The sequence below is a fragment of the Acyrthosiphon pisum genome, chromosome A2 (assembly GCF_005508785.2).
Source record: "Acyrthosiphon pisum isolate AL4f chromosome A2, pea_aphid_22Mar2018_4r6ur, whole genome shotgun sequence".
In the NCBI taxonomy this organism is placed as follows: Eukaryota; Metazoa; Arthropoda; class Insecta; order Hemiptera; family Aphididae; genus Acyrthosiphon; species Acyrthosiphon pisum.
The window spans coordinates 100,533,785-100,561,043 of NC_042495.1; the positions used below are offsets into that span (position 1 = coordinate 100,533,785).

Consider the following 27,259-nt stretch of genomic DNA (forward strand, 5'->3'; position numbering starts at 1 on the left):
ATTTTTAAAAATTTTAATCTCGAATTTTCAAAACAAAGTATACATTAAAATTAACAGTTGCAACTTAGGTATACAAAAACCTGAAAGGTGTAATATAAAAAGACGATTGATAAGTACAACAAACGCAATAGAAGAATACAAAAATAAAACAATTTCAAGAATGACATTTTTAAAAAAGGTATGCAATAATATTATTCAAATTAAAAATTAATAATTAATTATAGAAGTATAAAACTGTCAGAAATAATTGATTTACTACATATATATATAATATATCACAAATTGACTTAATTAATTCAAATTCACCAAAATGTATTAGTTTGTGTGGATAACTTAACCATGACCTCACACCACTTTGTATTAAATATACCAGACAACCAATCTCAAAATTTATTTTATGTATTCGATATAACTACAAACTAGGTCTATAGTAGAATAAATTTACCCTTCCTATATCTCCATTGTGTACCATATATTTTCCATTCCAATCGATACATATTGGTGAAACATCACTGGTAATCAAACCTTTGTTTTCTAACACAATAACAGCTATATCTTCAGCATATGACCCTTCTTTTCCATTATAACTTTCCTTTATGTATATTGTTTCCACCTTTAAAATTGTTTTAATTTACATTTTACATATAATACAAATTATTAGTAGACTTTCTATTATTAATAACTTACATTCAATATTTGAGTATATTCATTGTCAATTTTTGAAAAATTCAAATTATATTTTCCTACAGCAACTTTGAGTTTTCCATATGGTACTGATATTTTCGTATTTAACATATTGGGATAAAAAAAACATTCAGCCCCTAAAATGTTATTTAATTAATTCTCATTCCTTCTCAAATACATTGTACGACAATTTTACTAGATATGACTACATTTGGAGCAATAATTGATCCGTGACATAAATATTGATAATTTAAATTTTCAAATCGATATATTCCAACATTCCAATGTGCTTTTCCAAAAACTGCTTTTCCACTAAAGTCGAAAAATTCAACTCTACCGCAACCTTAAACAACATTAGATAATACTATATTAGATGTAATATCTGTAGTTCCATAATTAGACTGATATGCGTAGCTCTGGCATATATTAATTTTTACACAAATAAATTATAATAAATTTCATAGGTATAGCAATTATTTTTTACCCGTGGTTCCATATTCGTAAAGAGCACACAACTCTGTAGTCTCGTCTGAACCATCTGAACAATCCTTACGACCATCACAAACCCACGACGATTCGATACACAGTCCATTTGAACAATAAAACTTATCGTCAGTGTTTCTATAATTTTATTCAAATGTGTAATAAAGGTCTAACATTATTTAGTTTTAAACAAATATGAAAAATTAAGTAGCATTTTAAAATAGCTGATAGCAATACATATAAGACACTACAATAGTTAGTTGTGGCCATAGACCTATAAACTAATGGACAGTGCTTCCACTCCATCTTGCCAATAATGCTATAGGGGATCATATAACTGAGAAAGAAAACAGAGAGAACAAGGAGAGAAAGAACATTAAGTAGTAAATCATAGAGGGAATACTTCATTTTTTTTTCATTTTCTTTATAAATATAATATATATAATATAAATAGGTTGGTAATATGGTTATTACCATAGACCCATAGGTTTGGTAACCATAAATCAGTGTTTATATAACCAATAAAGTATAAAAATCGGCATATTTTATTGTAACAACATTTATTTGGCAGTAAAGTCACACTGTAATTTACTATTTTGTTTCTTTTTTCGCTCACTGTATATCGTACCCCTGACTTATCTATCTAAGCGCTGTCTATTAGTTTATAGGTCTATGGTTGAGCCAAATCCTAACCTAGGTAACCTTATCTGTCATCAGAGAGAAATATAGTTAAAATTACCAAAATGTGTTTAAAAAACGGTTGTCTGACATAATGTCATGTTAACTAAATTAGAGGCTGGTTAGTAAGTAAAAATATTCAACAAAAATATAAAGTATTTGTAAGTTTGAAATTTGTATATAAATTAAAAAGATTTATATAAAGTTAGATTTAAGATAATAATAAACAATTTAATAGCAGAGCTTATAATTAAATGTTCATATATAGAATGTCGGAATTCGATGTCATAAACGCAATCAAAAGTTTAACAATAGAAAAATGAATGAGAGGATAGTAGTTAAAGTTATATTTTAATGATTATTACATAATAAAAATGTAAAAAAAGAAGCTGTTTAGATCTTCGTGATCAGAATGTGTAATTATTACTAAGAATACATAATATTAAATATATATTGTATATTGATTGATGTTGTTTATTAAGACATTAGGGCTCTATGTTCCACTAATATTTTTGCCAGTTAACATAATAACATAATAATCGTTACCACCCGATCATATCATCGATAATGCTATCCCCCACGTACCACTCCATATGGCCGCCAAAAAATTTTAAGTTCGCTATAGACGGTCGCCGCGACCCAATATATTATGGCTCATAATGGAGTATGCTGTGATAAGACCCATCATTCCCACATAAATGGCTGATATTTAACTTAAATTATTACCACTAGTTGGCAATCTAGTTTATTATCTATATCTATTATCTGCTATAATACCACTGTCTTTAATATAATATGATACAATTTACATAGTTCGGTCAGTGTGTGATACGGCGTGGACTTAAGTTCGGCCACCGGTCACACCATAGACCTATAAACTTATTTTACTAGATCTAAGGCACATGAACTATTGTTGTTCGTTGCACGCCCTAAAAATATTTATTTATTATACAGTCACCAACACTGAGCAAGATGATACAGCTTGTCGTCTTTCGAGTTTTCTGTCACACAAAATTCCAGATCCTGAAATAATTAATACGTAAACAATGATTAGTTGATTAAGATTATTGTTTATTGGTTTAAATTTTGATCAACGTTTTCATTTATAATTTTCAGTGGAAGTTTACATGGTAATGTACATCATATATTTTATTTTAGTTTTATCATCCTCTTATTTTAGAAGTTATTGGGGGGGGGGGGGGGACATCTTACCACTTTGGAAGTGTTTCTCGCTCAAACTATTCAGTATAGGAAAAAATGATATAATATACGATACCATACGTGAGGGTTGGATGAAAAAATTTTTTTGAGTTTCAATTCTAAGTATAGGGAACCCCCAAAATTTATTTTATTTTTTCTATTTTTGTGTGAAAATCTTAATGCGATTCACAGAATTCATCTACTTACCAATTTTCAACAGTATAGTTCTTACAGTTTCGGAGAAAAATGGCTGTGAAGATATTTTATAGGACATTAAAATATTATCTTCGAAATCATCTATTGTTACAACCCCAAACTTATTTTACATAAAATTCACACGCACATACATAGTTATATATAGGTATACATTTTATTTTTAATTAATAAATAAATCTTCGAAAAATTAAAAACATACTTTTTATAGCGTGTAATTTTAATTTGAATTAATCAGTTCGAAAATGATTGATTTAAATATTTAAAGCAGATAATTGTTTTCCAAATATGACTGGTACCTATACCAACATAATAATATATTGTAATATTCTATTCAAAACTCTTCACTATAGATAGATATATTAATTAATTTTTTGGATGTATCGTGTTCCTTAATATTTAAATATAATGAATACTAATATACTAATATAATGTCATAAAAACATGATTTTCTATTTATTACAATATTATTAACACTGGTTTTACGTACCGGAAACTAAACATGAATATATAATCCAGGAATAGGTCACCTTCGTTGCCATTGATGAGCCGAGACTAAATGAAATATATAAGCAAATATATATTATTAAAAAAATAACAATAATTTTATGTTTTATCATAAGACCAATATACACTAAATCAATATTTTGTCGTACATTTTCTAGCATGCAGATTGTAGGAATATGAAAATATACTTTACCTAATAATATAATGTATATTAAACACTGACAATATATTTATCGGATCAATTAATATTTAACTTCATAAGAAAACACTACGTAAGGTACGATCATAGCAGTACAACTTTACAACTCTAGATTTCTAGACACATAAGATCGGGTATTCTAAAAATCTACAATACTATCTTACGATGAAAGTACGTACTTTACGTACGGTTCGATATTACCTACTACTATAACCTACCACTAGCTATTTTATGCGATCACTTTATTGACCGAAGGACAAACTACGTAAACAGGTGGGAATGAACAAATTATGGAAACGCTAACTTGTTTTAAAATGTATTACATATTATGGAGTGGCGTACTCATCAGAGACCTTATGTTAGTAGACGGAACGTATATACATGGCGTCGGTGTTGGGAAGCGCAGTACTTGGCGATTTGCATATTAAAGTGACATATTTATATGAGTAAAAAGTAACTAAGTAAAAAAAAAGAACTGGAGAACGACTGGACTATATTACACGATACTGCTAATTCCTATTTAACTTAGATAATTTCACGACAAATGGTCCGACATGAAAACAGTCAGTCAGTCTATGTTCTTATTAAGTATATTTGATGATATTGAGGTGAATAAAGTAATTTATAAATAAACTATTTACGTGGAGCCTTGTTGAAAATGTTCAATCCTTAGCTATAAAAGTTTAATATTTTATACATTTTTAACTACAAAATAATGGTTAAATTTTAAATTTGATACATTTTGTCAAAATTCGAACTTTAAATGCTTATAAAAAAAATTGTGCCTATGTATTTTTAATGTTTTTCAACTTATATTGTAATAATATAATATACCAGGAGCCTCGCATTAATTTTTCACTCTTTTTTACCCAACAAATAAAATTTTATTGATATTTATAAAAAAAAAAACTAAAAAAAATGAAAACTGACAATGTCCGTAAACAGCTCAAAAAGAGTCAAATTATCTTCAACATTTTATCGTTTATAGAAAATGCTAATATAAATATTCAGTGAAATTTGCATGTAGGTACCTATAGTAATTTGTTTTTTAATTACAACCAAATAATAAAATCGTTACATGAGAAATCGAGTGAATATCAAATGTTGTAAAAATATGTATTTCAAACGCTCATAAAAATTTAATTTGATTTTCTTGTAGACTTTTTTTGTTTGATAAAGGTAGATAATCTTATAAGGAATCTTGTATTACATTTTCATATCTTAGATTTAAAAAGAAAAATTTTTAATGAATTTCTAACTCATAATAATTTGCACATTTTCGTCATTTTAACGTTTTTTGTCATTATTTGAACTTTAAATGCTTATAAAATAAAAAGTTGGACTATGAATATTTAATTTTTTTTTATCTGCCTTTGAAATAATATACTAGGAGCCTTCTATTAAATGTTCAAGCTTTTTTACCAACAAATAAAGTTTTCTTGACATTCATAGAAAAAAAAACTAAATAAGTTTGAAGCTAAGTATATCCGTATACAGTTCTAAACTAGATAAAATATTTTGACATTTTTCATTTATAGAAAAGGCTTATATAAACACTCATTGAAAATTTCATGCAGTTACGATCATTTGTTTTAGAGTTACACCAACTATAATAATTAAATAATAAAAATATAACTCATAATAATTTGCAAATTTTCGTCATTTTTATGTATTTTTTCGTTATTTGAATTTTAAATTCTTATAAAAAAAATTTGGAATATGAATATTTAATTTTTTTCATATGCCTTTGAAACAATATACTAGAAACCTTCTATTAAATTTTCAAGCTTTTTTAACCAACAAATAATTTTATTGATATTTATAGAAAACAAAAAACTAAAAAAAATGGAAACTGAAAATGTCCGTAAACAGCTCAAAAAGGGCCAAAATATTTTCAAAATTTTATGGTGTATAGAAAATGAAAATGTAAACATTCACTGAAGTTTCCATGTATCTAAAATTATTATTTTTTGAATTACAATAACATACAAAATCGCTACATGAGAACTCGAGTGAATATCTTGTAATAATATGAACTCCAAACGCTCATAAAAATTTAATTTGATTTGTTTGTAGACATTTTAGATTCTGAGTGGAACGATGAATTTATTGATTTTACAATGATGTGTGTTTTTTGTTTTTTTGTGTGTCTCTCATCACAATATAGGACAGTTATAATGCTTAAATTTTCTTCAACAATATCTTTTCTGATAAGAAAGTGAATCTAGTTGGTACTTTAGGGGTAAAAAGTAAAAATTTCCCATTAGTTTTCCAAAGCATCTTGAAAAACAAAAGAAAAATTAAGGAAAAATGGGAATATTAGTAGGTACATGACATTTTGACTGAAAGTTTATATTAATATTTTCTATACACTATAACATTTTCTAAATATTTTGACTTATTTTGAGCTCTTTACGGACATTTTCAGTTTCTATTTTTTTTTTAGTTTTATTTTCTATAAATATCAATACAATTTTATTTGTTGAATAAAAAAGCTTGAAAATTTAACAGAAGGCTCCTAGTATATTGTTTCAATGGCAAATGAAAAAAATTAAAAATCCATAGTCACAATTTTTTTTTATAAGCATTACAAATAACACCATTGTAAAACCAATATAATTTATAATATATAATAATCTAATATAATAATCTAAAATATAATTTATTTTTAGCCACATATAAGTAGAGGTCAGACTTAGACAAGCGAGCCGATGCGGGCTATAGGAGGCATATACGTGACCAGCTATGATAATATGGTTGATACGATTCGATAATTCACCAAAAGGCAACTAGTAGATACTAACTAGTAGGCCAAACGCCAATGTGGCCTATCGCCGATTTGGATAAAGTCACCTACATCCATGCGCCTAGACCTGAATTGGCCGTAGCGTCCTGCATTTTTTTTTTTTTTGTTTATAATAATATTACGATGAGAAGTCTCAGGACAGAAGGATGAATCAACTGCTATTATCTTAGTAATAATAACAATAATAAAATAAAACTCAAGACACAATATTTAAGTAGATAATATTGATTACTTATATTAACTTGGTGCCGAACAATATTAACTGGCTAAAACTCGGACTTATAAGATAATAACAGAGATATTAATAATACTTATAAGTGCCAGACAATGATATTTTTAAAAAAACAAAAACATGATCAATGATAATTTTCAATGGCTTCTCTGGATGGTCACCAGTCGTTCATTTAGAACTTAGATATAATATATACATTTATAATACACATTACACATTACACACGTTGTACCGGCCAGACATGTAAAAATAATATTATATACGTATATATACTATCAAAAGGGATCAAACACCCGTCGATGTCTGATCATCATTTTTCACCAACGTTTTTCTCGTGGGCATTGCCGAGGAAAACTGCAATAGTCGCTACTCCATGTTTTGGGAACAAAATGCTGTTGTGTTTAATAATAATTGGCACCGGTGCATCTCCATAGACAGCAGGAAGAGAAGAGAACGAGTACGTAAACCGGCCTTAGCCGGTCGTTGGTCGGGGAATTAATTGGTGGGAAACCGGTAGTATACATAACTTTAGTAATATAATAACTAAACAAACTAAATACTAAAATATGGTTGTGGGCAGAGGGGGTAGAGTTTGCGGGTGGTGGAGCTTTCGCACACTGACGCGAGGCGTATATTACCATTGAGTATAGTATAGTATAGATAGTGCTAACGGTATTGAAAATAATTTTCGGTATTACGATATTGATTTCAATACCGATTTGAGACGGTATACCGAAACTGAAACAATTCGGTATACCTACCTAAATATCGATATGGTACGATATACCGAAATAATAAATAAAATCTAACTAGTATCGATATTTTTTACTTTAATATTATTTCACATTATAAACTGTATTATATAAAATAATAAATAATATTATAATCTATATTATTGCCATTGATACTAGAAAACAGCACTAAAACTTGCACTTATAATAATTTTATATACTTAATTTATATCTTTATTTTTCTACACTGCTACAGTTTAGGTTTAAACTTTAAAAGTAATGAATTTGAAGCTAAGTAACTAACCCTAAATGGTTGGTAGGTACTCAAGTTGTAAACCGTTTAGACGGTTTTTTACGGTATACCGTTTAGACGGTTGTATTTACGGTATACCGTTTAGGCGATTTTTTTACGGTATACCGAAAATACCGTCAGCCCTAAGTATAGAGAAATGGTGCTCGATATTTTATGCTACGCTAGATTAGTTCAATGTCGCTGGCAATAGAGCGCACTACCAGTAATTAACAATATTATTTTATTGTTTAATAGGTGTAGTAAAATAATAATAAAATTACTAGTATAATATCATTGTATTATTTATTGTATTTATTTGACACGCTAAACGCGCCTGCTCATCACTCGACGTTGATCGAACGATAACATGTTGCCATTTACGGTCGTCTTAATAACACATAATACAATATATAAATTAAATTGTTAGAGATTGCTTAATAATAATAATATTATGACGTTATTAGGTGTATGTTTTATTATTTATAAATATAATGTTTGAATTGGTGACCAATGACCATCTAAACATTTTTCTGTCATTGTAAAAAATCGGATTTTTGTCAATATAATTTTTTCAAAATTAATGTTCGTATTTCATTTTAACTACTAATTAAACACATTTTTTTTGGGTAGGTGACCGTCTCAAAGACTGAAAATCAACATTATTTAAAACAATTTTATTTTAATGATGATCTTATAAAAATTAAAAGACTTTCAATGTGAGTAACATTATGTAATAATACAGTGTCCTTTTTCGTGAATGCGTGTCTGTTTTCAAAAATATTTTTATGATTTTCAAGAATTTGTTTTGTAAGACAGTTGTACTTATGTTTGTATAAATATTCGGTTAGTTTAGATTCAACTTACTATATATACTATGGAAACTATATATAGGTACTCAATGATATTACCTATACCCGACAATATAAAATATATTTAAGATTAATATACAAGTGGCCGGGGAGACAGCAACGTGGTATCGGTCGTCTGCACGACAATTGAAACGGCAGTGCTGGCGGGAGAGAGCCTTCAGAACGCGGCTCGGGGTGTCGTCATCCTGGGCCGCTGGTACTTCGGCCGGCTTCGCTTCGTCGGCTGGTGTTCCCGTTGTCGTCGCTGTCGTTAACGGCGATCTATGGTCAGGTGGCACTCAAATGAGCCCTGGGTATGCCGATGGGTAACCCGGCAGGCGGACTTATTGTAGGCCGCTCTATACTAGCCACAAGGTAATCCGACTAGTGGTTGAGCGGCAGACCATCGTGTAGTGATGGTGTCCGGGCCGCACATCTCTTGACAGCTGACTCGGCACAACTCTTACATGTGACCAGTCGTACTGGTCGAGTGGCTCGTAGTCGTGCTGTACCATGGTCTCTGGTTGGCTGTTTCTGGAGACCTCCAGATAGCGCTGGTGCTAAGGTCGTTACGGCTGTTTCATCGGATCGCTTGAATAATCAAATTCGTCATAGGTACTGGTCTCAGTTGCTGTTGGAGCTGGTTGATAGTCTTCGGGTTTTCAGGTCTTCTAGTAGTTGTAGTGTGTTTGAAGGTTGAATAAATACTGAATTGAAGATAAATCGTTTGCCTTGCCTTTATGAATTTGGTTTTCATAAAACTAATGTGTTTTACGAACTAATGAATCATAAATTAAAATATATATTACCTAATAAGTAACCGTAAATTGCAATATATGTATACTAAGTGGCAAGGCTGGGCAAGTTAATGATTTTTTTTAACTCAGTTAAGTTAAGTTAATATGCACCAATAACAAAAAGTTAAAAGTTAAAAGTTAATTTAACTATAGGTTAACTAAGTTAAGTTAAAAGTTAATACACACTTTTTGTTAACTTTTTATTAAGTTAAAAAAAAGTTAATTTGTTTATACAACGCTAACGTACTTAATTTTTTTCCAACCCAAAACTAAATTATAGATTATAGTGTTTATATTTTATACAGTGTTTCCATATTAGTTAAATTCGAATTATATACATTTTTTACTTTAAACAATTCATGGTAAATATTTTTTGACATGAGAACGAAATATACTGAAGTAGTGAAATATGATAAAATTAAAAACAAAATAAATTAACTTAACTTACTTCTTGAAATGAAAAATTAACTCTTTAATTTTACGTTAATTAAAAAAGAAATTTAGTAAGTTAACAGTTAAGTTAATGAAAAGCCAAAATTAACTAGTTAAGTTAAAAAGTTAATATAAAATTAACTTATTAACTTAACTTTAACTTTTTAACTCGTTAATGCCCAGCCTTGCTAAGTGGGGATCAGGTAATTTTACATTTTATTCGTTTCTATGATTATAAACAAAGCATTACGCAAAATCGGTTAAAAAATAAAAATATCTCTATTTATAGTCTGAAAACATATTATTTATGTTACATTATATATATATATATATATTGTTTTATGTTAGTTTTGAAGTAATGCTTAGTATTTATCATTAATAAAGTTGATAAAAAGTAATGAGATTTAGTTATTTTATAAGATTAGTTATTTCAAATACAAAGTACAAAATAATAATTATAAAACAACAAATGTAAAATACAAAATCGTTATATGCTAAAAACTTTTGGAATTTAATATGACGTGACTATTATAATATATTATATTAATTATTATAATGCTTAGATACTACATATGTATTACGACATTCATTTTATATATTATGTTTAGTTTAAATGAATATGTATATAATATAACCTCTTAAAAATGTGTACACAAAAGTGAAAACCTATTTATAAAAATATTGATTTGAATTACAATTGGAATAAATTATTTTATTAACATTACCATAATCTTATTGGACTTAGTTATGTTGGTTATACAGACCTCGAATCCATTGAATGTGGTACATAACATCTGTAAAAACTGCGATTGAATTATTTATACTTGGATCCTTGTTACTCACTACTCCAGTTAAGTAATAAGAATCGGAGTGGAAAAAGCATAAGCCACTACCGCTATCTCCCTGATCTACTCCTTGTCCTGAAACTAAAAATATTTTATTCATAATACCTAAATAAATCATATGATTGTTATTGGATAATACGCATTTACCTTATTAATTAAAAATAATATATACCTAAGTACTATATTATATAATATTATATGGTCATATGGATAAGGGGAAATAATATATATATAAAAAAAAAAGGTTAGGTCAGGTTATAGTACGATACGTGATAGATGTGGTTTGAAACTATGAAAGTATAATATATTTTAGTGGTTTTTTGTACACACATTCACATACTGACTAGGTACATCAGTGAATTTTGTGATAAAAGTAGCGGTTAGATTATTACTCAATGAATTCCAAACCATAATTATTATTTGTTATTTAAATTATATAGTATATTATCGTATACTATAACTGACTTCCATTTACATTACAATATAATACATAATACAATATAATATAGAACAACGGTTTTCAAATGTAGGCCATCTCCCAAAATCTTGTTCTTAAAGAAGATGCAACAATTCCGGTACCAAAGATAAGCCCCACAGAACTAAACGGGAATGTATGTCCTGCAAATTTGGTTTGTGTTTAACAAATGATAAACTGTTTTATATCTTTTCATACATAATAATCTGTTATTTGTTACTTCATAGTAATTCTATGGTAAAACCACCAGTTTTTTAAAAACGTTTTTGATAAATTATTTTTTTATTTTTTTGTAATATTATAATAATGTTATATTTTGATATTTTAATAAAACAAATTTGAATTGAACAAAAAAATTAAAGTGTGATTCAAAGGGTAACACAAAAACTAAAACGATAATCGTATGCGGTCACAAACTCGTACCTCCTATAGTTAAGCGCAATATAAAAATCAATGATTTCAATAGTATTAATGTTTAAATATTTTATTACCGGATGCAGAACCAGCACAAAATTTATCAACAGTCACAAATGGTTCAAATCCGTTTGTGAACATTTTCCGGCAAGAAATATGGTCGATGTATGGTAAATTTGCTTCTAATAAAATAGGACTTGAAATGCCTTTTTCCGTTTTTCCCCAACCAACAATCTGTAAAAGTATAAAACTATTGAGTACATAATGTGAAATTATAACATGAACAATAAACATAATATAATACTAAGTCTTTTTCGACTAGGTCGAATTATCGAATTACACCACGGTCAGGATAATGTCATTCGCGTGGTCACTATGTGAACGGAAAGGGGTCAATCCAAACAAGCAGTTAGAAATTTGTGTCCCTTGCCACTTGATTATTAAGTAGCTTATATTTATGTAATTTTGGTTATATATTATTTCTTTATAAATAGGTATATTTGTCCACTATAATTTATTAATAAGCGATCCGCAACTATTGAATTATTTTTTTTTATAAACTAATTTCTTAATGTATACAAAGTCAGTACGTTAGTTTGCTGAAATTTTACGCAAGCGTAAAATGTGGGGCGGTGTGTTGGAGCCAAGACAATTTAATAAAATTATCACTACAGCAGATAGATCGATAATTTAGTTAACATCGATCGGGTGACTTCGTCACACCGTGCGTGGACACTAAGTTAGTAGCGTCATAGCTATCGGGCGATACACACCTTTTGGCACTTACGTATTGCTTTAATAATTATTACACATCTCGTTAATATGGCAAACAAAGTCCACGACACCGGTGGCAATCCTTCCCATATATCTAAGTCTAACAACGCAATCTTTCTAGTTCGTCAACTTCGCCAAAAGTTGACCATAAAAATTCAAAAATATTCGTTACTCCCAATCGTTATGCTGCCTTGTGCTCCAATGATTCCACTGACAACGTATTTAACACTCCCACTAACAGTGCGACAGCTCACAATGAAAAACTGGGTCCTGCAAAACAAAAGATCGAGCAGTCGACGCTCGATAAACAAGACGTCACGCCTCCGGCTCCTCCGATTTACATCTCCAACATCTCAAATTTCTCCGCCTTCATAAATGAGCTAACAAGGTTGACCGGATCTGATGCATTTACCTGTAAGTCCACCAAATCATTTCTGATCGTATATCCCAGTGGCGTACTCAACTACAACATTATTTTAACCCCTCTCAAAGAAACTGATGGTAGGTTTCATACCTTTCAAGCTCGCGTTAATCGCTCATTCAGGGTCGCAATAAGAAACCTTCACCATTCCACTTTGTGTACGAACATTTCCGCCTCCTTGTCGGAAGAAGGAAATTCTGTAAAACAAGTTTTTAACGTCAAAAATAAAAATAAATGCGGTCTTCCATTATTTTTTGTCGATCTAAACCGTCAGAATAACAACAATGATATATTTAAAATTACTTCGCTACTCAACACCAAAGTCATAATCGAGAAACCACATCGGTCCCGTCGTGGTCCACCACAGTGCTACAATTGTCAAGCCTTTTGGTAATACTGATAACTACTGTCACCACGAATCAAAATGTGTCAAATGCGGTGAAGACCATCGCTCCGAGGACTGCACAAAGGATTGTGCTAGCCCAGCCAAGTGTGCACTTTGCTCCGGGAACCACACTGCCAACTTCAGGGGCTGTCCAATTTCCAAAAGAGCTCAAATAAAAAACATAAGACCCTCGAAAGCACCTTCAACCAAAGTTCCGGAGCTAAACCCTCATTCCAGACCGAAATCCTACGCTGAAGCCACCCTCTCTCATGATTTTTCCACAGGTAATTTTTCCGTCATATTATCTAACTTTATCACTAACCTCAACTCTCTAATCAGTCCACTAATTAATCTCCTATCCTTAGTACTTAACACATTAATCCCCAAAGCTACCTTATCTCCATAGTTATTTCCGTATAATTTTCTCTATATAATATAATGATAATAACAATATATATTCTATATAGTCTAAATAATTTATATCTTAATTAACTTAATTGCATCTTATCTCTTGTATTGTTGCGTATGTGTAACCTTTCAAAAATTAAAATTCTATAATATTATGTTTTTAATTATGTAAAATATTCATTGTATTATTTAAATATATAAATTGTATAATTGTTGAGCTATCATAGTCCCCGACTAATAGCTATAAATAAATTTAAAAAAAAATTATTACACATGTATTCTGCGTTTATTCAATAAAATAACAATAAAAATTATTTATACCAAAGAACGGAATTCATTTACTAATATCCTCTTTGGTCCCAACACCGGGAAATAGTAGCGCAAGGTCAAGTGATACGACCATATTTTACAGTGGAGGCATGAGGACCAGACACGAATTAGGTGTGGGGTTCCTGATCAATGAGTCATTACTACCAAAGGTCATCAGGTTCAAAGTGATAAATGAACGACTATGCTTCATACGGTTGTCAATGACAAACAATGATCTAATAATAATCAACTGCCACGCACCAACGGAGGAAAAAGAGGAAGAAGTTAAGAATGTATTCTATGAAACCCTCAAGCGAGTATACGATACACTTCCTAGACACAGTGTAAAAGTTGTAATTGGTGATCTGAACGCAAAATTATGGCAAGAAGAAGACTATAGGCCAACAATTGGTAGATAAAGCTTATACAGCATACCAATTGATAACGAAACAAGACTTGTAAACTTGGCTGAATCTAGAGACATAAGTATCACCTAGCGATCGATAAAGAACACCGATCATGGATTAAGAACATTCGTAGTTTCAGAGGGGCAGACGGTAACACGGACCACTATCTAGAAGTGGCCACCTTAACGAAAAAGTTCTCAATCGACTGGATGGTGAGAAAAAACAAAAATAAGCTAAATTTTCTAAATATGGAAAAAAACTAAAGACCCAATAGAAATAAATAAATATAGAAGCATCATATCTGAGAAGGTCAGAGAGGTGAATAATCAACCATATGACACAGATGGCAGTCAGGAAACGAGATGGAATAACATAAAAGATACAATTGAAGGACGTAAGAATAAATTATACAGGTATGAAAAATAAACGTTGGTTTATTGATGTATGTCAAAAGGCAGTAATGAAGCACAACGAGGCGAGGAAAAAAATGTTACAAATATTACCCCAGAATCTACGGAGGAATATATGCTCAGGAAAACAATAGTAAGCAATACGAATAGAAGGGAAAAAAGACGGGCTGAAAAAGAAATGTTGGAATGTCTTGAAGAACATTATAACAACACAAGAACATTTTTAAAAAAAGCAGTAGGAAAATATTATAAGCCTCAAACTTCTATCATAAAAAATGACAATGGTGACCTGCTGACGGATCCAACAAAAATAGTCAAACAATTCCGTAAACATTTTGACGAGTTGTTAAATAACAATAGTACCATTGGAAACATGGTAAAATATGATAGAATGTCTTACCAAAAAGCAGAACCAGAATTGACCGAACAAAAGTTGGAAAAAATAGACTCTATCATTAAGCTTTTAAAAACTTTAGAGCCCCTAGAGAGGATGAAATTAATACAGAACTACTTAAACTGGCTGGAAAAGATCTTGCGACCGAAATATACCTACTAGTAAAAGATATATGGAACAAAGGATGTATGCCTAAGGATTTTATCTAGGAATTATATATCCAATCCACAAAAAAGGAGATGTAAAGAAGGTAACAAATTATCGTAGAATCTCGTTATTGGACATCACATACAAAGTGTTATCAATAGCCATCTTGAAGAGACTTGAAATATACGCAGTAGACATTATTGGAGTGTACCAGTGTGGCTATTAAAAAAGGAAACACCACGACAGATCACATTCATACACTAAGACAACTTATGGAAAAGTATTACGAGTATATTAAGGACCTTCATATGCAGTTTGTGGACTTCAAACAGGCATACGACAGCATCAATTGTGAACAACTGTGGACAACCCTAATAAACTTTGGCATACCCAATAAATTAGTAAACTAATCCAGGTGCGTAACGAATAAACCTGTTGTAGAGTATGTTTCTCAGGAGAATCATCATCAATATTTGATGAATAATTTCAAGAATTGCTTGAGACAGGGTAATGCAATGTCCCCAGTGCTAGTTAGCCATGTTAGCTCTGGAAAAAGTGGTGAGATATATATCAGACCTCAAAGAAATGGAAATAATAGGCTATACCTTGCTTTCCTATGCAGATGATATTATTTTACTTGGAAAATAGACATTGATGAGAGTGTAAGAAAGCCAAAGCTGGGCAATTTAACCAATTTTTTCAACTAGTTAAAGTTAAGTTATCCTAAAATAAAAAATATTTTAGCTAAGTAAAAGTTAGTTTTAATAAGTTACTGAATTTGAGTAACTAAGTTAAGTTACAAATTTTCATGAAAATAATAACTAAGTTAAGTTAAAAGTTAAGTTACTTTTATTTTTTTAAATACCTTTAACTTACTCATAAACTTTTTTTATCTCATTGGAGGAAAACAACTAGTTTTGGTATAAAGTAAAACAAATTAATAACAAATGCACAGACTATATTATTTTATAGTCTTTATATTTTATTTCAGTATCGGCACTGGGTACTATAACACATTAATGCTCAAAGGATTACATTGACGAATGACTAAATTTACTGTTGGATTTTGGAACCCTCGTAGTTAGGTACACACTCACACCAGTTGACACACTACTACATAAGCTGATATTAATATATTATATTATATAGAGACGTATATATTATTTTCTTTATATCCCAATATAATATTAAAAGAATTTAGGGTGTAGTTTGTAGAAAACACGGCATAAGTATCACCGTATCAGAAATTACTAATTAGATCCGTTCTGGAAATTGTATTATTTAACATTACGTACCTATCAATGTACACAGTACACTAGTAACAATGTAACATAAATCTTAACTGTTGTAATTTCATAGAAAATATAAACTTCCAAGTTATATTCCAAATAAGTAATAAATAAATAATAATAATCACTATTCACTATAATAGTATAATACTACTAATTAGTAATTACAATATGTCTATATAGTATAATATTAATCATTAGTATATACTATAATAATATGTTTATAGTATAGTAATAAATACAATAAAATACATACATACAATCATCGGTAGATATAGCTCTGTCGCGGTTCTCAGAAATATCAATGCAAATAATATACAGTTCATAAATGATAAATCACATAAATCATAATAGGAAAATTCGTAAATAACTTTTTACAAATAACTTTCATTTTAACAAAATAACTAAGTTAAGTTACAATTATTTATAAAAATAAATAACTTAGTTACTAATTAAGTTATTTTCTATATTCTATTTTTTTTTTAACTAGTTAAGTTAAAAGTTATCAAAAAAAGTAACTTTTAACTTAACTTTTAACTTTTTAACTAGTTACTGCCCAGCTTTGAAGAAAGCTAATAAAATCTAGCTGCAATATGGGACTATTGGACTAGTAATAAACGAAAACAAGACAAAATATATGGTGATGATTAGGAATACAACTGTAAAGGATAATCTATCCATCGAAGGACTTATTTTCGCGCAGGTAGAGGACTTCAAGTACTTGGGGGTTAACATAAACGAAAACAACAATATGCACAATAAAATTAGGATGAGACTAAATGCGTCAAACAGATGTTACTTCACAATGAAAGAAATGTTTTCCTCCAAAATTCTGCCCAGACATACAAAGGAACGCCAATACTGAACGTACTTGAAACCCATAGTAAGGTACGCATGCGATACATGGTATAGTGCTCAAGGAGATGAAGAAAGACAACAGAGTTTCGAGAGGAAAATACTCAAGAAAGTATATGGACCAGTGTATAATAATGACTTAGGAAGTTATAAAAGAAGATCAAACGTAAACTTGCATAAACTGTACAATAAGCCGAGTCTACGAAATTTCTTAGCCAGGAAAAGATAATAACATTTCCTTTTATTCTGAAATATTATTTTTCTCAAATTATTATTATTATTATTATTATTATAATTATTATTTACTTTACATTATTATTATGTCTATTATTTTCATTCAGATTTTTCTGTTGACGAACAAGAATGGTTAGAATTACTTCCTATACAGCCACTAAATCCTCTCAAATCAAAAAAAGATAAACAAATATAACATTCAACTATGATAATACGTATCGCGTATACACGACACGCGATGTCGCGCACGCTCCGGGAAAAACGTTGTCGGAATACGGTATACCGTTCCGCCATGAAATGTATAGATATAAAGATATATATTATATATATAAAAATAGCCTGCAGGGTGAGAGTACCATCATTGCGACGGTCCAACGTAATACCCACCCCTGCATGACGTATGTTATCCCTAAATAAACTAATTTTACTGTAAGCTCGAAAGAGTATAATATATTGATAAATAAAAGAAAATAATGTTATTTAAAAACAAAATAATTATTGTATATCATAATATTGAGATAGTAAAAGTTGATGAAATTAGAAAAAGACCAAATCTCCAGATTTCTAGATCTTAGATTTTTGTTGTAATTCAATAGTATAGTTATAAAATATGCTGACTCATAGACTGTTTCCACCTAGAATCGTTTTTCAAATACAATAATATTATACCTATGACTAAATTTAAATTTCACATCACCCATTGCAGTAACTCACTTTTTACCTACAGCAGAGCGGTATCCACTCATACATAACTTTTAGTTATGTAATGTAATATGCTAATAATACATTTTATACATATACTTTAGAATATAATCCTATGGTCTTTGCTCTTACATACAAATTGAAAATTATCGATAGATAGGTACAGTAATTAACTTTAATTAAATCACGATTTTATTTTTTAAAATAATATTACAAACAAACCTTTCCTTGATTTCCATTGACTACATTGTATTTACCGTTCCAATCGATACAAACAGGTGAAACACCATTACTAAAAGAAACTTTGTTTTGTAACACTATAATAGCTATATCTTCAGCATGGAACCCAGTACGTCCATAATAACCTTCTTTCAGGTGAATCATTTCCACCTGTAAAATTGTTTTAATTTATATCATATCATACCAATTATTTTTAGACTTTTGAATTATTAATAACTTACATTTATTATTTGAGTAAATTCATTGTCAATTATTGTAATATTTCTATCATATTTTCCAACAGCAATTTTGTATAGACCATCCGTTACAGATATATTCTTAGATAACACAGCTTTTTGCCAAAAACAATGAGCCGCTGAAAATTATATTTATTTAGTTTCCATTCTTTTCTAAATACATTGTACAAAGGTTTTACCAGAAATGACTTAATTGTGGAGAAATAATTGATCCTCCACATATCATGTCATAATTATAATTTATTTTATTTAACTGATATATTCCAACATTCCAAGGAGCCGTTCCAACAAGTGCTCTATCACCATTGTCGATCAATACTTGGTTTTCGACATATACTCTACCGCAATCTGAAATAAGATTTAAATATAAATATAATATATGGTTATTATTGATAAGTATCTATGGTATAAACATATTGTGGACAGTTGTACACAAAACGAATATGCCTAACCAAACAATTATTTTTCCTCCCTAATTTTATCATTTATAATACAAACAAAACCATTTGAATACAGTAAAAGTTATGTAAATGACTAATATATATATATATATAAATTAGAGACTCATGTTTATATGATAAAAATACAATTACATGGATTGCATCTATATAGTTGTTTATTCCACAGCCCATTAGACTGACAAAATAATTCAAGTGAAATCTCTTGTCCATTTGGTGCAGTAAATGTTGGCTTGCATGATAGTGTTGCTATTGTATCAAGTATCGATAAATTTGAACAATTAGCATACTTACCATTATGACTACATTTAATATCTAAGCTATCTGATATTAGAGGTGGACACATTTCTATAAAAGTAGATAAATTATAATCAAACATATGTCATACTTTATACTTGTATTATAATATTTAAAAATAAAGAATTATTACGACATTCGAACGACTGTTCAAAACTTACTGAAACATAATTTCTCAGTACTCGATAACCAATTTCCTGTTCTCTGACAAAACCTAAAACCATTGGGATAAGCCTTATGATATCCAACTTCACAATTCTCAATAACAGTAAGATGATGATTAATTAATGTCCCGGGAGATAAAATTTCATTAGAACCTTCATAATAATATAGAACTCCTTCGACAGTTGGTAAAACGCATGAATTCACTGTGACCTGTCAAAACCTTATTATAAATGTTAAATATATATATTCTATTTAAAGTATGTTAGTTTTAAACCAAAAGTTTTCATTTAAAAACCAATCCAATTCAATTAATTTAAAATTTAAATTAATAGGTTCCAATAAATACAAATATATTTACTCACATGTTCGTTTAAAATTCCACGAATCCATTGAACATGGTATTTCATGTCTATAAATCCTAAAACTGTATCGTTTATTTCATTAAAACGTGAAATCATAACCCCGGTCAAAAAATAAGAATTAGAGTGTAAAAAAAATATGCCTGCTCCACCGATGGTAATATCTAGGTTTAGTCCTGAAACGAGAGATATTTTATACATTACACACACATTAAACATTAAAAATATTACTATTTTTGGGTAGTGGGTGCTAGGAGAAAATCTATTAAATTTTCCCGGGGTAATGAGGAAAGTAACATTAATATTTATTTATAGATTAACACCAATCGACCTTTTAAACAATAGTGTTGAAGTACACAGATATACAGAAGCAAAAGGTAAATAATAAGATCAGATATATATAATATTATAATAAGTATAATTATACGTTGTACAATAGTTTAACAATGTGTAATATAATATATCAAGAACTAACGGTATATACTGGCTACGCTACACAATACTTTTACGCTATAGTATTATAAAAAAGTATACTCAACGTCTGATGTACTATAGTATGAATAGATTACTTATGCACTACATGACACTATAGGGTAATTTGTTTATAATTCCAACACTTTCCCTTAAACAATATACCCCTATTCATCAATATGTATAACTCCTAACTTCTCCCATAGGCCATAGCTCATGGAACTGCGTTCGTGGAGATGGTTTAGTCATAATGTCCGCAATCTGCTCCTTGCTGGATATGTACTCCAATGAAAACCATCCCTCATTGAACTTTTCTCATATATAGTGGTAGCGAACATCTGTATTGGTTATTCTATGAAACTCTAAATTTCTCACGAGTTAAAACATACTCTGATTGTCTCCATACATTGTGGGGACCATTGATGACTGGTTCAGTAATTCACCTAAAAACAATTTTAACCAATTTAATTATTGTACTGCTTGACTTAAAGCTATGCACTATTGGACTCTAATTCAGTTATTCAGTTGTGATTATGCTAACACACTGTTTACGACGTGAACTCCATGGTATACTTCCAGATCCTGATGTAAATACTGACCTTGATTTTGACCTGCGTGTATCCAAGTCAGCATTATGCACTATATACCTTAAACATGAGTATTTTTCTAGAACAAAATATCAATCCGAAATTAATAGTTCCTTTTAAATATTTTGAAATAAGTTTCACTGCTGTCCAGTGTTGTTCCTTTGGATCCTCTACTAACTAGATTTACTGAAAAAGTTATGTCTGGTCTTGTAAACTGATAAAATTAGCTTCCAACTGCTTCTCGATATGGTACTTAACTAATTAGATTAGTAATTTGTTGCTTGTCATCTAATGAATTTTGAAAGACTGATGGTATTTGAACTAGATTTGCTTCAGTCATATTAAACTTCTCCAACATTCTTTTACACTACAACCATTGGTGAATTACAATTGATCCATCAGATTTATTCTCAATTTTTGTACCTAAAAATTGATTCAATTCTCCTTCGGTAATATTAAAATGTTGTCTCAAATATTTGATCAATGCATTTACATACCGAATAGATGTAGTTGAAACTACTCATCAATCAATCATTGACCAATATAGCAAAATTTAACACTATAATGTTATTTTCTCTATTAACAAAAGCATAAGGATCTGCTTTTGTTTCTAATATATTAAAGTTAAGAAGAAATGTTTTTAACTTTAAGATTTAACATCATGGTGACTGCTTTAGAATGTGGTGGACGGGCCACATAAGATTCTGCGCACGGGCGCAGAGCGCATTCTGATGGTTCATCTCAACGGGCTTGGGAAGTGACGACTAAACTGCGGGTCTCTTCACCCAATCCTACCCAGTCACGACACCTGCGAGCTACCACATATATAACGAAGCCACGAACACCCAATCAACGTCCTCACGGACGCCGGTCGGTCTAATTTTTTGTGTGCTCCCACCAAAAGACCATATAAGCTGAGTTGAAGTCTGCACACCTTTACTGTAGCATCGTTGAAACTTTGTGGTTGTCTCAAGTAAATTTCTTCGTCTAAATGTCCATATAAAAAAAAGCGGTTTTTACGTAAAATTGTCGAAGTTGTAATTGTACTGCTGCTGATATAGCTAATATGGACCGAACTTTATAGCAGGACTAAACGTTTTATTAAAATCAATACTGAATATTTGACTATATCCATTTATTACTAGCCTAGCCTACTAGCAGTCAACATGTCCACGAAAACTGTATTTTGTTTTATACGCCCAACCACAATTTACAATATTTCTATCTTTAGATAAATTTACGAGAGACCATGTTCCGTTTTGTTCAAGAGATTCCATTTCATTGTTCATGGCTTCTATCCATGTTTTTGAGTTGTGTGACTCCACAGCTTCCTTAATATTCACTGGATTGGATTCGTCTACGAAAAGGCTGAGTTATGGTTTCTTAATATTACTTGTGTCTCGAAAATTGTACATGTTGACATTTGATCTATTTCCTTGTTCATGCTCTTGATTTTCATTGATATCTTCACTTATTGATTCAAATTCATTTATCAAGACTTCATCTTCTTCTGATTTATTGCTGTGTTCTAATGAGCCACCTTTGTGTAAGCTAAGAACATCAATGTTTTTATTATTATTTAAATTATCGGAACATTCTACAAATTGGTTATTTACAACACATTGATCATTAAAAATTACGTATCTACTAAGTGACACCTCATTATTTTCTTTATACCAAATACAATCCGCTTTTAAAGTTTCTGAATATCTGACAAAGTATCTTTTTCGGCTTTATGCATCCTACTTGTTTCGTTGTTGTTTTGGAACTGAACTATATGCGTTTATTCCAAATTCTATGAACTTTTATATTTTAGAAAATTTATCAAACCATACCTGGTATGGAGTGTTATATACATTCCCCGAATTACCAATATAATTTAATATGAACACTACCGTATTGACTGCTTCTGCCAACAGTAGTTTTTGAAAACTCTTGGCATAGATCATTGTTCTGGATGCCTCGCAAATAATCCTCATTGAACGTTCGGCTTACTATTTTATTGAGAAAAATTAATTACACTTGTTTCATGCTATACATATACCATGATGATTTAAAATTGCTTGAACTTCGGAATTTTTACACTCTAAACCACAGTCACTTCTAATAGTTTTAATAACATTTTTAGTTTGATTTTTAACCAATTCTCAGAAAACAATTAAGTTTTTCAGTCAATTCAGTGATCAATGTATGATTCTATCAAACACAACTAAAAAGTTGTCTGTTTTGTGGAGGGAAGCTAATGGAATATTTGGCTGGTTCTCTCAGACCCTTCCCTCCTACCTTAGATTTAAGGCAATAAGAGGGTGTGGGCTACCATTTGGGCTAATCGACCCAAAACAAGTCCGTTTGAGCGAATACTAAATAGAGTTATAGCGTTTGGGCAAGGATTTATTCAACTAAAAATAGAATAAGTTTTCGTCTATGTATGTATCCAAGACATAATCAGAAAAATTTACACTTTCATATTCGGCTGGTAAAATTGATAACAATTCAGTAAATGCATCTCCTATTTCAGCAGGTGGCAAAAATTATAGGCCAAAAAACTTGTGAGCCCCAAATTGACTTGAAAATCTTTAATTAAATATGCTTTCAATACATTTTTATGTTTCAATATTTACTTATACCAACTTTGAATTAAATGAAAAGTATTTAATGGTTGATTGCATATTTGTGATTTTGGTAATATAGGGTACTATATTTTCAGATATGATAAATTATTGATCACCTGATTCAATTAATTTCAGAATAATTAAGCTTATACTGAATTCCTGACTTGTCTGCTAATAATTCTTTCCTAACGATTTTATTAGGGCTTTCATGTGTATGTTCAGTAGCTTTTTTTAGAAACACTTATAATCTTTTTACATTAGGATTATGATTATGTAATTGTGTTATAATGTAAATAAATCATGTATGATTAATTTAGGGTGACCATACGTCCTCTTTTATACAGAATTGTCCTTTATTTCAGCTTTGTATCCTGTTGTCCAGACAAATTGCTCTCAGGACGCTTTTTGTCCCGTAATTTCAAACTTGTCCCATATTAATCCCGTTTTGTGCCTTACTGTTATTTTTAATTTTTGAAATGTTTGAAATAACATTATTGAATAGAATAATGTAATAATCTATACTTTTCAATTTATTGTATTTTTAGATGTTTATTTTTACTGTTATTATAATTATTATTGTTGTATTATGTAATGAGATGATAATATTTTAGGACTGTATTTTATTTTTTTAAATATGGTCATGATTAATTCCCTCTTGAAGTCCTAAAATCGACAGTAACTTTTGTTAGCTTAAAATATAAAGCATGATATGTGCAATAAAGGATAGTTGATTTTAATGTTTATATATAAGTGCTTTTTTGCGTGTCTTGAGGTAGACAAAATACTAAAGAAACATAATATGATTATCTTTAAAGCCATGAATAGAAAGTAATTGATAAAGATGCTTTGCACAGTATTCAAAAGTGCCATCAACATAAATAGATTATAATGAAAAAAGGGAAATTTAAATTTGTAATAAGCAATTTATATATAACATATCTATTAATTTACTGTTCCAATTATACAATAAAAAAAAGTCGTTGAAAATAGTGGCCCAATCACTGGGTCTACCTGTTATAAATGTAAAACTGTTGTGGCCCAGTTACCGTATATGTTTTTGAAAGAAGGTTAATTGTGGCCCAATTCCCGTGCACCCATCCGTATCTTTGTCTATACCATGAACAGGTAAAACGTAAAAATACTCGTTCAAATGGTAGAAATGAAACTCACCAAAACGGACTGTTAATCCGGGTTAATTTGTCGGCCAAAACGATTACCTTCGTGCAATACAGATTTACATTATTAATTATATTATATAATATACAATCCAATAATTATATGGATATATTATTAAATTGATATAAAACCTATACTACCTATATACCATGGCAGAGTTGGTTTTGAAAGTTAGGAAGTATAAAATATATTAAATGTTGCAATATTCCAATATGTCTTGCACAAACATTCACAACTGGCTGAACCCCAGGACTGGAAATATTGATAAAAATAAATGTTAGCTTAATCGAAGTTATATGAATCTTTATATAATTGTTATTTATCAGTAATAAACTAATAACTAATAAGTAATAGATAATATTATATTTGTAACAGTATATTATATAGTTTACCCGGAATTCTGCACAATTGAAATGCTGTTGTGTTGTAGATGTTTAAATAAAAAATATTATAAATTAATTTTATAAATAGTATATGATCTTTGTTGTATCGTTAATGTTATAAATATTATGACATGATCATAACGTGCAATACAATGTTCTCTTATTTATTGTATAGTATATACTAATGCAATGTACATAGTATAGATGATCTAAATGTACTTAATATAATAAAAATAATTGTATATCTACTAGAAAAAATTTAAATACATACTAAAACTGTTGTAAAGGTTCATAATAATTAAAGTTTACCATGACGAGTTGTTTAAAATAGTTTTTTCTTGATATTTATACCTAATTTTGAAATGTTTCAAATTATTTTGATAATATTCTTACCTAAGAGTTTGATAATAGGTCAACTTACTCTAATTTTAAAACTATTGACACTAGCGAACGAAAATTTGCTGTTATACTTTTGTAAGACGAAGACAACACAAGCGGGTACCACGTATTTTTAACGATCCGGGATAAACGTTAAATGCTTCGCTGTCGACTATAAAAAATATAACTTGAATATTATTATTTTATTATTATTAAGGAATTTGTATAATTATTGTTTTTGGGTTAATTTTCGTTTATCAATGCAGTTAAACTTCCTTATAAGGAACTTCCATTTAGTAAAATATTTTCTGTTTAACCAGGTACTTTAGAAACAAATGTGTTTAATTATATTTAAAGAATTTATCTACAATACGAAATTGTTTTTGTAGCCCATGAGACATTGTAGTACCTATGGAAGTTTCTTTGTTTTTATTTTAAAATAAATATGGAAATTTGGAACAATTAGTAAAATTACAATTTTGTTTAATTTTAAATGTTGAGCGAAGCAATGAATGTATTAATCTTACACTGATTTCTGTTTTTAATTAATTTTTATTGTTTGTTAATGTTTGTGTTGGTGTAACCGATAAGTAGTCAAATGAGTTTTTACATTTTTAGTTTCAGAATCTTTTCTGGGGGAAAAGAAAATATAGTTTAATAAACCATGTTTAGTCAAGATAGATCGATTTTCTTTTAAAAGTTTAACTGTTTTAATTACTCTAAAAAAAAAAAATAGATATTGTCAAAAAAATAGTTTTGCATAACTTTTTTTTTAATTTTTCCAAATATTAAAAAAAGCACTAGAATATTTTATTTTTGTTCCCCAAAGTACCAATTAGATCTAATCATCTATCAAATAGCTTCAAATTAGTTAAAAATCGAACCATTTTCACTACACCAAAATGCATTCAGACTTCATTGACACAATAAAAACAACACGTATAACTTTAAAACCTATGCTTTAATCGCTACGCACCATTGGCGTAATTTCCACTTTTGACTTGGGGGGGGGGGGGGCTGAATATATTAAAGACAAGCAAACCATTGCAATATAGCATTTTAAAATTGTATGTCCTAGGTTTTTTTTTTTGGGGGGGGGGCTAAGGTTGAGTTTGGGGGACTTAGCCACCCAAGCCCCCAGTTTGTGACTATGCTACGCTCAGAATCTAAATTCGTATTACCGCAATCACAACCAACACAAAGCAGATCATAAGTTTCATATTCTGAAATTCCTTTTTTACGTTGGAAATTTTGACAAGTACCATTGTCGATGTATGGAAATGATCTTTCTAATACAAAAGGACTCTGAGTGGCATTTACTTCATT

General features: G+C 29.7%; 2 protein-coding genes across 16 annotated transcripts in view; both read right to left on the bottom strand.

Moving 5' to 3' along the window:
* Nucleotides 1-4,290, bottom strand: part of LOC100574854 — a 276,000-nt gene extending 271,710 nt beyond the window's left edge. For 10 of the 11 annotated variants that reach the window (XR_003839396.1, XR_003839397.1, XM_029489186.1 and 7 more), the window contains exons 1-6: nucleotides 3,253-3,334; nucleotides 2,808-2,868; nucleotides 1,169-1,305; nucleotides 881-1,027; nucleotides 688-821; nucleotides 446-613 (exon numbers count right to left, since the gene is read on the bottom strand). Coding sequence is in view for 9 of the 11 variants with exons in the window: in XM_029489186.1 (XP_029345046.1) it covers nucleotides 446-613; nucleotides 688-821; nucleotides 881-1,027; nucleotides 1,169-1,305; nucleotides 2,808-2,868; nucleotides 3,253-3,319 (714 nt within the window). In the remaining 2 variants the exon portion in view is untranslated. Of the gene's footprint in view, nucleotides 1-445; nucleotides 614-687; nucleotides 822-880; nucleotides 1,028-1,168; nucleotides 1,306-2,807; nucleotides 2,869-3,252; nucleotides 3,335-3,748; nucleotides 3,814-3,958 lie in introns of those variants that run through there. The other variant, XM_029489187.1, reaches the window with a different exon arrangement.
* Nucleotides 4,291-10,358: 6,068 nt separating this feature from the next.
* On the bottom strand, nucleotides 10,359-20,691 carry LOC107884283 (mannan-binding lectin serine protease 2). 5 transcript variants are annotated; one of them, XM_029489219.1, is made up of 7 exons: nucleotides 20,330-20,691; nucleotides 19,964-20,177; nucleotides 19,641-19,853; nucleotides 19,227-19,395; nucleotides 19,033-19,166; nucleotides 18,794-18,961; nucleotides 11,978-12,086 (listed from the first exon to the last, which is right to left on the bottom strand). In XM_029489219.1, exons 1-5 carry the CDS (start codon nucleotides 20,543-20,545, stop codon nucleotides 19,130-19,132), a joined length of 849 nt encoding a protein of 282 aa, XP_029345079.1. In that variant the 5' UTR covers nucleotides 20,546-20,691; the 3' UTR covers nucleotides 11,978-12,086; nucleotides 18,794-18,961; nucleotides 19,033-19,129. The 5 variants fall into 5 exon arrangements, with proteins under 5 accessions (XP_029345080.1, XP_016661523.1, XP_029345081.1 ...); XM_029489218.1 differs by having other exon boundaries at nucleotides 12,051-12,070; XM_029489220.1 differs by lacking the exons at nucleotides 19,641-19,853; nucleotides 19,964-20,177; nucleotides 20,330-20,691 and adding an exon at nucleotides 10,359-11,028 and having other exon boundaries at nucleotides 11,914-12,070; nucleotides 19,227-19,378.
* Nucleotides 20,692-27,259: the final 6,568 nt, after the last annotated feature.

Coding starts and splice junctions, on each gene's coding strand:
- LOC107884283 (XM_029489219.1), bottom strand. CDS start 20,545: ATGTTTAATGTGTGTGTAATGTATAAAATATCTCTCGTTTCAGGACTA. Junction 20,178..20,329: donor GTGGAATTTTAAACGAACAT/GTGAGTAAATAT, acceptor AGGTTTTGACAG/GTCACAGTGAATTCATGCGT. Junction 19,396..19,640: donor ACTATATAGATGCAATCCAT/GTAATTGTATTT, acceptor ATCTTATTTCAG/ATTGCGGTAGAGTATATGTC.